Consider the following 13,574-nt stretch of genomic DNA (forward strand, 5'->3'; position numbering starts at 1 on the left):
CTTGGGTACCATCTGCCCCACCATTTAAAGTGATGTAACTCTGGAAAAAATATTCACTTCCTTAGTTTCTTCATTTGTAAGGTAGATTACTAGACTGTTTACCTTGGAGATTTATGTCGTAAGTCAACTGAGTCAAGCAATGTAAAATGTTTATAAAGATGCCAATATGTTTTGGTCAGTCATTCATCTTTATTATTATTAGAGATCCATTATCATCACAAAATAAAGGAACATGAAAATATTCCATTCTTGCTCATCTGCCACACTCTGGGCATTGTTGGTTCATTCCAGATCAGAGAAGATGAGCCATGGATGTAACAAACAAAACAGCAGTGACCGAGTTCATTTTTCTTGGGTTTTCTGGTGTTCTGTCTCTGCGGCTCACATTGTTTGTGATGTTTCTCACTGTATATCTGTTCTCCTTCATGGGAAACACCCTCATCATTTTTATTGTTCTGATGGATTCCACACTTCAAACACCCATGTACATTTTCTTGGGAAATTTGTCCTTCCTAGAGATCTGGTACACCACAGCCACAGTGCCTAAATTGCTGGCCACCTGCCTCTCACAGGTTGTCACCATCTCTGTTTCTGGTTGTATAACTCAGTACTACTTCTTTTTCTCCATGGGAGCTACAGAGTGCATCCTGCTGGCAGTCATGGCCTATGACCGGTACCTGGCTGTCTGCAGCCCTCTACATTACTCACTCCTCATGAGTATTCCAGTGTGCCTGCAATTTTCAGCTGGATCTTGGGTTGGAGGCTTCATTGCCCCTCTGCTACCTACCATACTCATCTCTCATCTAAACTTTTGTGGCCCCCGGAAGATCAACCATTTCTTTTGTGACTCAGATCCCATTTTTAAACTGTCTTGCTCAGACACATTCTTGGTGGAGGCCTTGGGCTACACATGTAGCTCTATCGTGATTCTAAGTTCTTTCCTTCTCACCATGTCCTCCTACAGCCATATTGTGGTCACAATAACTAGACTGTCTTCCAGGGATGCTAAGAAGAAAACTTTCTGCACCTGTGCCTCCCACCTCACTGTGGTCACCATCTATTATGGCACCATTATCTTCACCTATGTCCCCCCCCCAGCCAAATACAACTTCACCATTGGTAAGGTGGTCTCAGTGTTCTACTGTGTGGTCACCCCAGTGGCAAATCCTCTCATATACACCCTGAGAAACAAAGATGTGAAGAAAGCTTTCAGGAAAGTTCTAGCACAAAGGAGATTGCTCTTGGTCAGAAACATGAGAGGGATTTGAGAGATCAACAAGAATGAGCAGTTTAGAATGGATTCTCAAGCCATATTTGCAAATGGTAAGTCTTGAAAATTATGTTGTAAAATTGATACCACCTAATACAGACATCTCTCGGCACTTTTGAATTCTACTGTAATAGATATTCTATAATTACTGTGTTTAAGTATGTTTTAGTGGAATGACATAGTGATAGAGAGAGAACACAAGCTCCCTGAACATAAAGCATTAACAATCAGAAAATATGACGATTTAGTCCCATATAATATTTCATTTGAATGTTTTCATAATTTACACCTTAATAGTAACCATGGGCCAAAAGTTGTTTCTGTTAAATGGAGCAGTGTTACTCCATCTGGTAGATGGGCTATTACAAACATCACTTTGAAGCTTGAATAATTATCTCGATAAACACTTATCAAACACATGTGATGAACCAGGCACTATCCTTAAGCACAGATGTTGATTTAATCATGAATGTAAACACAACTGGAGAATTTTGTTGAGAAATATTGGATAAGGGATTTTCTGGATAATATAAATGGATTTCAAAATATTAACAGAGGTAATAAGGTTAATAAGTGGAGGGAAAAAAGGAAAATCTTAGGACTGGACAGTACAAGAATGGGCTAACACAGTAAAACAAGTGTCAGCACTGTGAGATTCTCATAAAATATTCAAGAAAAGAATCATTTCAGCATGAACTAATTCAATTCAGAGAGAGAGGAAAAAATTGGAAAAAGAAGGTTTTCCAGTACTATGTTCCCCGTCCTGTGTTAATGAAGTAGCTTTATGCTCTTCAGTTATTTCACTTCAGTTTAGTAACAAGAGGATCAGAGTGCTAGGAGAAATAAATCTTATCAAAACTTTTTAGCATAAGTGTTCTCCACTTGATTGCCTCCTAAAGTCTTGCTCCTAAAAGTGTGACCAATGGACTTGAAGCATCAGGGTCATCTGGGAGCTGGTTAGAAATGCAGAATCTCACCCTAGACATATTGAATGAGACTATGCATTACAACAAGTTCCCCGGGGTGCCTGGTATGCAGATTAAATCACCAGAAGTACTATTTTAGGCAACCAAGGTTTTAAACCATCTATTTTTATGGCAAGAGAATATAATGAAATCAGGAGTTTCTTGCAAATGCCAATGCTTGGAACTTTTCTTAGTTTAAACTCTGAGATGTTGTTTTCTAGTATATATTAAACCAAAAATATTTTTCCTGAATGTCTAATTATTTTTATTTTTAAAGCAGTACACATTTAAGGAAATTATTGTCAAAATTACCTACCATGGATATTAAAAACTTAATGCATACATCAACATTTTTCCTAAACCTTCATTTTCCATCAGAATATCTAAAGCTATATCCAAAGTCTCACAACAAATAGTGAAATGTTCTGTTTTAGCACACAGCTAAATCTGTATGCCATCCTACTGTAGCAGAGGAAAAATTCTTCCTACCCTCTTAGGTTTTGTGGCTAAGCCTCAGCATTAAAGTAACTTAAGACAGGTTAACATGAGAAAAGCATACATATTTTATTTTAATGTTTATGTGCACTTAGGTATCTTCAAAAGGAAAATGAACCCAAAGAAGCAGTTAATCTCAAAAGTTTATATACTTTTTAAATAAAGAACAGTGAATTGTAGGTATGTGACAAGACAAAAGGGCAAGGAGCAGCCAATTATGGGAGACTGCTTAGAAAATGTATAGGGAAATGAAGGGAAGGGAAGAGTTATTTTAGTAGGTTTATTTTGCAGGTCTGTTTTGGCATCAAAACCCAGTCTGTAGTAATGAGAATGTTCTCTTCCTGAGACAAGGAGAGCACATTCCAATAGGAAATGATCTGACCTGCTTTTGGGTAGAAAAGGGGAGGTCAAGTAGTCCTTCTTGCATCTACTGTTTCTCTAGTGCTCTCAGTTCCAAAAAGTCAGTATGCCAAAGCAGCATGTTTGGGGGATGACATGTTCGTAATCCCTCACAGCTGAAGAGGAATTTTCTTATCCCATTAGCGATCGTAATTTTTGCAACTCCAGTTCCCTGGCAGAATGTCTATCTAAGTCTTCCTCCCTTTGTCATTCCATTTATCACAAACCTCTAATTGGATTTTTCTTGTCTTTTCTTTTTTTTTTTTTTTTTTTGTTTTGCTAGGGCAAGCCAGGAGCTGTGGGTGGTTTTGAGTTAAAAGAGGAAAGAGTAAGGTGCCTACTCCAATTACAATTTAAAGACATACAAAAGAACTTTGTCCTACTCATTTATTTTCATCTCATTGTCATGTGTTTGTAAACTCTTTGGTCTTACTTTCAAAAACTGCAATAAGTGTGGTTTCACTGGAAAGGGGCAAACTTGATAACAGTAATAAGTATTCCGCTTCCTTTGGGCAGATTGCATTAAAGCAGGTTATCACGGAGTCTCAGAATCTTGCTGCCGGTGATCTTCATAGCAGCGTAACAGCATGAAACAAAACGCAAACAGGAGTCAATGCAAAATCCCCAATGCAAAAATGTCAAAATGAAAGTTAAATAATATTGAATTTTATTTTGATTATAAAACTGCAAGAGTATTTGATGAAATTTTGCAGAACATAAAGGAGATCAAAGATATTTTATAGAGAGAGCATTTACTTACAAGTTGTTTTCTAACTCTTGACAATACACTTATACACATAGTTTTAAAAACTGAGATAGTGATGCATATAAAGGTAACTTTTATGAGTATTTAAGCAGCTTTTTGACTTAGGAAATTGTAAACATCGTATTTGGCTGTACTATTTTCTGTGATGTAAATTTGCTAAAATAAATGTTACCATTTATATTTTAAATACTAATGTTGTACTCAAATATTCTGTTGAAATATTACTGTACTCAATTTCCAGGTAAAGTATCTGCCTTCCTCACTGATTATTTCCTTGTGAAAACAGGCTTGAATTGTGGAAACTTACAGGTAGAAAACTGAAGTCAGCTTTTTTCCACCATCTTTAAGGGAAAAAAAATGGCTATATTGTGTAGCAGTCCTTCATTATTTAAGTGGAAAAGTCTATTAAAATTTTCCCTGTCATCCCCTAATCCATCACTGTTCATAGCTAGCAAATTACTTTCAAATGCATCAACTCATTTTTATCTCCTTGGACAATATCAGAATCGGAGCTACACATGTCCATATTTGGATATCACAGTATCTCCCCCAAGGGTCCAACCCCTTCCTCTCAGGACCTGGTCCCATGAGGCCTGCGTACAACAACCAGAGTGGACATTTTACAGTGTCAATCAGAACGTGATTTCTTCCTGCTTAAAACAGATGGATGTCTTGGTCCTGCTTTAAGCATGTAAATTAAATCATTCATCCTAGCCTAGAAAGCCCTGTGTGGTCTGGCCTCTCCCATTTCCTTGCTCCTTCTCTTGTCAAAGTTAAAGTCTCAGTAGGTCATCTTATTGCCATCTACTCACCAGGTACTTTCCCCACATTCCTTGGCACATGCTGCTCCCTCTGATGGACCCTCCCTCTTGCAGCCCTCAGCACATGCTGCTGGTACTTCAAGATCTCCCCTCAGGTATCACTTTCCTAAAGCAGAACCCTGATCTCACTGAAAAAACTCAAGGTTCTCTAAATTATCTCTTCCAATCACCAAGTACCTTTCACTCAAATTTTGCTCATTTACAGTTTCACATGATCCATATGATTATATGGAATTTAATTCCTTTGTTTTATCTCACTTCTCAGAATAAATTATGTCATGTGTTTCAAAAATCAGAACTATATAAGAAGATAAAAATTAGAAATTACAATACTTCACTTTTCCTGTCTATACTCTTTTCCTTTGCCTACATAGGTAAACCACTTAGTCGTTTCTTGTATATTGATCCAGTGTTTATTGATTTCTTCTAACTTTTCTTTGTGGGAGGGTGGTCACAGAAGGCATATAAAACAACTAGGAACTTACAACACTTCCTACACAGAAATGTATTATAGTCTGTGCACTGTACTGTGGCTTGTTTTCCTTTTATAATTAAATGTCATGAACTATGTTTGATGCCTGGGTAAAGAGGGCTTTTTATTTGTTATTCTGTTTATAAGATGTTCTGTATTTTAAAAATTCCCCTAGGATTGGACGCTCTTTCCAGCCTTCATACTTTTTGGCACGTTTTTCTAATATGCAATTAGACAGATATCCTCTTAAAAGTCAAGTGATGTGTTTAGGATATTTTAGAGATCTTAGAATCATTTCTGGTTTGGAAAAATTTTATTCATTTTTTGTGGAATTAAAAGTGCTCAGTCCAGTCATATACCCTCCACCATGCTCTCAAGAGTGAAGTTTGCAAGTGGACAAGCTTCCAACCATAATTGGATTTCATAGTCAGTTTTTTCACTTAGAAAGAACTAATAAGACAAAAGTTAACAATTATGAATAAAAAAGATATATTTTGAATGTACAAAAAAAATAAAACAAATGCCACCAGTGCTCATAAATACTACCCACACTAAAGAGAAAACATATACAATACAGGTAAAGAAAATAAGTTTAACTGAATTAAAACAAATTCTCCATAAGGAATATGATATACCTGAGAAAACACATACTTTTCAGAGGACTCATTTATAAAAAACTTTCAAGGAAAATCTGAAACATTAATAGAAGCCTCTCCAATATGAAGATCAGCATAAAATTAATCACTGTGTTATTCACTTATTGAACACTTTTGATTGCCTATAGCACCTCAAACACATTATTGCCAGAGAAACAAAATATACACACACAAAAAAAGCATATTACATAACATCAGGCATCAGTTGTACTTTCAAAACTGACTCTCCAAACATCATCAATACACGTGTTGTTAAGACAAAACTAAGTCTGTTGCCAAGAGCCGTGAGTCAAAGAAGAAATCAAAAGGGGACTAAACGTTTTTGAAACAAAAGGAAATGGAAATACAGCATTCTAAAACTTATGGGATGCAGCAAAACAGTTCTAAGACAGAAGTTTATGGTAATAGTACCTATATTAAGGAACAAAATCTCAAAAAACCTGACTTTACAGTAACCACACGGAACTAGGAAAAGGAGGAACAAACTAAGCCCAAATTTAGCATAAGGAATAAAATAGCAAAGATCAGAGCAGAAATAAATGAGAGACCAGAAAATAAGAGCTGTTTTTTTGAGAAGAAAAACAAAATTGACAAAACTTTAGCTAGACTTAGAAAAAAGAGACCACTCCTTCTTTAATTAAAATATCTCTTGATCCCTTTTTCCTAGAGGACAAAATGAAAAGCTGAAATAGACACAGGATAATGTCAGAAACAATCCTGAAGGCAGTCATTATTTTACCAAAGGTAATCAGTTCCTGTCCAATTTGAGGATAACAGCCAGCAGGCTTTACCAAATACCAGTCATTGGTGGCAATTCAGGGATCAGTTTTTGGTCACAATAATGCTATGGGATTTTCACATGATTCAAAGAGGAGTGAGTACTTTGTAAGTCATTGGGTAAGGCCATTATTATTGACACCACCATAAGACAAAGAGTTAGAAGGAAAGAAAACTACAGGCTGTATATGTCATGAACACGGAAGCAAAAATACTTCAATTCAGGTTAATAAAATGTAGTCATATAGAAAAGGATGAAATATAGAGAAGGACATCACGAGCAATTGGGGGTTAACATAAGAATGTAAGGTTGGCTCAACATTCAAAATCATTCCAGGAAATTCACCATATTAAGAAACTAAAAGTAACGTTCGTATGTTTATCACCATGGAGGAAGAAAAATACATTTGAGAAAATCCAAAATTCATTCCTGATAAGGATAGTCAGTAAACTAAGGATAGAGAAGACAAGCTGATGAAGGACTTCTACAAAAAAACTGCAGCTAATACCATTTAAGAGTAAATAAAAGAATATTTTTCTTCTATTATTAGGAACAAACCACTACGATAAACAAGAAAAATAAATGTAGATCAAAAAGATAGCAATAACTGTATCATTATTCAGAAACATGATAATTTATGTAAAAATTCCTGTGGAATATACAAATAAGCTACTAGAACTACTTAGTAAGTTTAACAACTTTACAGGTCAGGAGCTCGATGTACAAAAACCAGTTGCATTCCTCAAAAAGGCCACAGAAAACTGAGATTTAAAAACAATACCATTTAGAGTCACATCAAAACTGATGAAATGCTTATGGGTAAAGGTCACAAAATATGTGTAAGTGCTGCACATTGAGAACTCTAAAACCTTGCTAAGATAGATTAGAGTACATCCAGACGATGGCAGATGTATTATGTCATAAACCTCAGACACAATATTATTGAGATGTCAATCCTCCCAATGATCTGTAGACTCGTGAAAATAACACATGAACTTCCAGTATTTTTCCTTTTTGGAGGAAGATTGGCCCTGAGCTAACCTCTGCTGCCAATCCTCCTCTTTTTGCTGAAGAAGACTGGCTCTGAGCTCACATTCGTGCCCATCTTTCTCTACTTTATATGTGGGATGCCTGCCACAACATGGCTTAACAAGTAGTGTGTAGGTCCACACCCGGGATCCAAACCAGTGAACCCTGGGCTGCTGAAGTGGAACGTGTGAAATTACCCTCTGTGCCACTGGGCCTGCACCTCTAGCAGTATTTTTTTTTGTGAAAGAAATTACCTTGGTTCTGAAATTCATATGGAAATGCAAAGAACTTAGAATAACCATATGCATATGAAAAATGAAGATAAAAGAGGATTTTAACTATCTGACTTCCAGAATTTTTATACAGACAGCAAACGAGACAATATGGTATTGGCCTAATAAATCAATGGAATCAGAAAAAGATTCCAGAAAGAGAATCACACATATCTGCTCAATTGATTTCCAACAAAGATGAAAGGAAAAGATGGTGGAGAAAGAATAGCCTTTTACTAAATGTTGCGGGAACAATTGGACATCTATATGCAAAATAAGAACTTTGATTCTTATCTCATATCATATACAAATGGCTCAAATTGGATAACAAACTGTAATGTAAAATCCAAAATGTACAAGTTTCTGAAAAAATATAAGCGAGAATTTTTGTCACCCTGAGTTACACTAGAAGTTGGAACACTATAGCTTGTGGCCCGAATCTGGCCTACTGCCTGATTTTTGTAAAAAAGTATTTTAGAACGTAGGCATATATTTTGTATGATTTTTTTCTTTGATACAGAGTTAAGTAGTTATAACATAAATGGTCTAATTAGCAAAGCCAAAAATATTTACAAGTGGCCTTTTACAGAAGAAAATTGCCAACTAGTGGATTTGGTGAATACTACTTCATATTTGATGTCAAAGGTGCATTCTAAAGAAGAAAAAAATAATATATTGGATTAAAAAACAACACTTCTGCTCTTAACGATGCTAGGTAAGAGAGTTAAAAGACAAGCCATACTAGAAGAAAATATTTTAAAGTTATATATTTCATAAAGGATGTATACCCAAGACATACAAAAGACTCTGAATTCAATAATTAGAAAAAAAATCTATTCAATTGAAAAGTAAGCAAAACATTTGGGGGAATATTTCACTAAAGTTCATCTATAGTTGGCAAAGGAACACATAAAAGATATTAAGCATCTTTAATCGTTCAAGAAATTTAAATTAAATATGAATACCACAACGGTACCATGATGAAATACCACTTCATGACTGCTAAAATATCTAAAATAAAAAGACTTACCTTACCCAGTATTTTGTGGAAATGAAACAATGGAAAGTATCATAAACTGCTGACAGGAGTTAAAAATGGCACAACTACTTTGTAAAATATTTTGGCAATTTATTAAATTAGACACTACGCAATTCAAACATCCTATTCCTAGGTTTACTCAAGATAAAGTAAAGCATTTGACTATGCGAAGACTTGCACACGAATGTTCGTAGCACCTTTATTTATAAATGTCTAAAGCTGGAAAAAGCCCATCAATAATTGAGAGAATAGCCAAATAATGAATAGAATGGAATCATATAATAGAATATAATATTAATTATATATTATAATAGCATTTAGTATATATCGTATATAATACAGTATTTTTATATAACATAAATATAATGGAATTTTGCTCAGCAATAAAAAGGAAATGAAATAATGATTCAATATCTTTAATGAATCAAAGTATTTATACTGATTGTAAGCATCCAATTGAAATAAGAGTAAATGTATTATGATTAAATTTATGTAGAATTTTAATAAATGCAATCCAATATTTGGTAAAATTATACCATTGATTTTCTGGGGATGTGCTATGCTGGAACTTGCAGGAGGGAATAATGGGATTTATTTTGTCATGTGCTCATATAAAAGTATAACCAACCTAGAATTCTATAACCTGGAAAAACATCCTTCAAATATGAAAGTAAATAAAGTTATTTTCAATAAAACAAAAACTATTAAAAATTTTACAAGCATATATAAACCAAAAGAAAGTTGCATTAGTTTCCACTTGCTGCTAAAATTAATCTCCCTAGTTTAGTAGTTGAAAACAAAACAGATTCTATAGATTATAGCTCTCTAGATCAGAAATCTGATCCAGGTCTATCAGAGTTCAAATTAAATTTCCGTCAGGTCTGTGTTTATTTCTCAGGGCTCTATGGACTATTCTACTTCCTAGCCTTAGGAAGGCTTTTCTAGAGGCTTTTCTAGAGGCTTTTCTCTTTCCTTGTCTCATAGCCCCCTCCATCTTCAAAGCCAGCAATGGCTAAGCAAGCCTTTCTCACACTGTATCACCACAACATTATCTTTTCTCCCAACTTCCACTTCTACCTTTAGGACCCTTTTGGATACAATGGGCCCACTCAGATAATTCAAGAGAATCTCCCAATTTTAAGATCAGCTTATTTTCTGTCTTAATTCGATCTGAAAGTTTAATTTCCATTTCCCATGTAATAAACCATATTCAAAGTTCAAAAATTTGGAAAATTGAGATAGAGCTGGGGGAGAGTATTTTGCCTATAAAATAAATCTAAAGTTTTATATCTGTTTTTCAAACAGACATAAAATTACCCCCCTTGGAATGCAGAAATTTAGAAAGGAATGAAAGCAATGAGAACAACAAAAATAACAACAATAAAGAGGTAAATACTGTTTGTAACTATAGGTGATTAATGACTGAAAATTGAGTATACAAAACAAAATTGTAGTTTTAAAGTTAAAATATATTCAGAATAAAAATGCATGGTAACAATTATGCAAATGTTGGAAGGGGCAAAATGATTTTAAATATTGCTAAACCCAAGAATTTTTGAAGAAATATAAAAAGGAAATAATTTAAATAATACTTTAATAAGTCAAGAATATCTGTTTTTATCTCAAGATATCCACAATGATTATTATAAAAATGAAGTTAACAAAGTAATTATTTAAAATGAAGAAAAGATCGTTAATTCTACAGAAGGCAAGAAAATGTGAAACAAAATAAATATGTCAGTTAGAATACAAAATGCAAAATGGTATATATAAATTTAAATACATTAAGGATTACATTAAATACATGTGAACTAAATCATTAATTTAAAAGTCAAGTTAGTCCTCGACTTCAAGTGTAAAGGAGTAGACATGAAGTTGCCTGATCTTCCCAGCAAGTCCAACTAAAAATTCTGTGATGCAATCCCCATAATGTAAAGTAAATATTAGAAACCTCTGAATTGTAGAGGCAAAAAGGCACTGCAAAGTCAAGAATGTGAGTGATGGGCCATCCCAGCGGCATAGTGATTAAGTTCTCACACTTCTTCAGCCACCAGGGGTTCACAGGTTCAGATCCTGGGCATAGATCTAGGACTGCTGGTCAAGCCAAACTGTAGCGGCATCCCACATAAAACAGAGGATGATTGGCACAGATGACAGCTCAGCAAGAATCTTCCCCTCCCCCCCAAAAAAATCAAACCTGAGTGAATCCCGAAAAGGATAAATAGAAAAAAAATTCATACCACTATACGTCAAATGCAGAATTTAAAAATAAAAATCTTGAAAATAGAAGAAGAGAAACAATACCAAAAAGAGAAAGGGAAAAGTAATTCCAATGACAGTGGAGTTCTCATAAGAAACCACAGCAAACAGAAATGGCACAAGGTTCTCAAATACTGAAAGAACAGAACTGTAATCTTAGAATCATATTTTCAAGAAAAAAATCCTATGGAAATGAGGACAATCTGGATATTCACAAAAAAACAGAAAACTAAGAGGCATTTTTTCCAGCAAGACTACATTAACTTTACAGCTGAAGAAATTTCTTTAAACATAGAGGAAAGAAAAAAAGAACTTTTACAAAATCAAAAAAAGAGAAAAGAACACAGTATGCAAAAATGTGGGAAAATATTAGACATTTTTCTTCTTTTCCTGAGTTTTCTAAATTATGTTTGATGGGGAAGCAGAAAGTATAACTCTGTCTTATTTGGTCATGAATATATGTTGAGAAAGTACTTAAAACAACTGTATCATAAACAAGAATAGTAAACATAAAAATGGTGATTATGTTTTTACACTTCACTCAAATAAAATTAACACAAATATACTTGACAAGGTATGTATATATAATGTAATAACTAGAGCAATCATAAAATTATATGCAGAGACAGGCAAAGAGAGACTATAGATATATAAAAATGAGTTCTAAAATATTTTTATATAACCTATAGGAAGACAGAGAAAATAAATCAGAAATTTTAAAAAAGAAAAAGAACAGAAAAAAATAAAATAGCTGAAAAGCCTTAAGCTATTAATAATTACAATAAACACAAATAGTCTCAATTCACCAATTAAAATACCTACATTGGCAGAAAGGATTAAAAACATAACTCATCTATAAACTTTCTACGTGGAAATCATTTCAAATATAAAAATAAAGACCTGTTAAAAGTAAATGATTGAAAAGTGATATCATGCAAATATTAATGAAAAGAAAAAAGGAATGGTTATATTAATATAAGATAAAATAGAATGCAGAACATTGAAAATCACCAAGGACAGAAAGGGACATAATATAATGATTAAAGGGTCAATCCACAAATAAGACATAAAACTACAAATTTGTATGCACCAAACCATAGCACCTCAAATAATGTGAAGTGGAAACTGATATAATTAAATAAAGAAATTTACAAATCCATAATTATAGTTGTATACTTGGAAATTGTACTTACAATAATTTATTGGACAACTAGATGGAAAAATCAAAAGGATGTAGAAGAATTCAACACATTATAACCCAAGAAGATGGAAACAACACTTACAGAAAAATCCCCCCAAACAACAGCAGAATGCCTTTTCCTTTCAAGTGTTGGAACATATATCAAGATTAAATTGATTTCATAATTTATAATCTCACCAAAGAGAAATCTCCTCCCTCATGTAAATTAATTGGAGATTTGTACCAATATTTAAAGAATAATGAACACCAATTCTATACAACGTCCTTCAGAAAATAGAAGAGCGACTAGGGTGCAACTAATTGCATAAAGCTGGTATTACTCCGATATACAGACCTAGACACCTCATAACTATAAAGGCAAAAAATCTCAATAAAAATTTTTGTAAATAGAGCCAGCCCTGATGGCCTCGCAGTTAAAGTTCAGTGCGCTCCGCTTTGGCAGCCCAGGTTTGGTTCCAGGTGCAGAACCACATGACTCATCTGTCAGTTGTTATGCCATGGCATTGGCTCACATAGAAGAACTAGGACTTACAACTAGAATACTGGAATACACAACTATGTACTGGGGCTTTGGGGAGGGAAAAAAAAGAGAGATGAAGACTGGCAACAGATGTTAGGTCAGGGCAAATTTTTCTCAGCAAAAAAAAAGAGAGAGAGACCCAGGGTTTAGCTAAACCTGTTAAAAACACACAAATAAACAAACAAAATTTTGCAAATAGGTGTTAGCAATTTATCCGAAGAATAAATTTTGATTCAGTCGAGTTTATTCCATGGGTGCAAGGCTGATTTAATAATTGATAACCAAACAGTGTAATCCAGTGAAATTCATAAACTAAGGAAGAGAAATAAAATGATTATACCAATCAGTGCAGAAAAATAACTTGGCAAAATTCAACGTAGTTTCGTTGTAAAAAGTCTCAGTAGAATATGAATAATGGAGAATATTTTAAAGTCAACTGAGTGCACATATAAAAAATCTATTAGCAACATTTATATTTAATGGTAAAAGACTAAATTTCCCTTTAATATTAGGAACCAGATAAGAAAGAATGCTTTTACCACTTCTATCCAATCAAGCTGTCAGCTCCATTCTTACCTAAAGCCTCTAACGGAGAAGCACGAGGGTATTGCATCTGAGCTCGCTCACATGGT

At 34.1% G+C, this 13,574-nt stretch overlaps 1 protein-coding gene across 1 annotated transcript; it reads left to right on the forward strand.

The window, feature by feature from the left end:
- The first annotated feature begins 308 nt into the window (after positions 1-308).
- On the forward strand, positions 309-1,268 carry LOC124244649 (olfactory receptor 6F1-like). The gene has a single exon (XM_046671273.1). It carries the CDS (start codon positions 309-311, stop codon positions 1,266-1,268), a length of 960 nt encoding a protein of 319 aa, XP_046527229.1.
- The last annotated feature ends 12,306 nt before the right edge of the window (positions 1,269-13,574 follow it).

This window comes from Equus quagga, chromosome 9 (genome assembly GCF_021613505.1).
Source record: "Equus quagga isolate Etosha38 chromosome 9, UCLA_HA_Equagga_1.0, whole genome shotgun sequence".
Classification (NCBI taxonomy): Eukaryota; Metazoa; Chordata; class Mammalia; order Perissodactyla; family Equidae; genus Equus; species Equus quagga.

Coding starts and splice junctions, on each gene's coding strand:
- LOC124244649 (XM_046671273.1), top strand. CDS start 309: ATGGATGTAACAAACAAAACAGCAGTGACCGAGTTCATTTTTCTTGGG.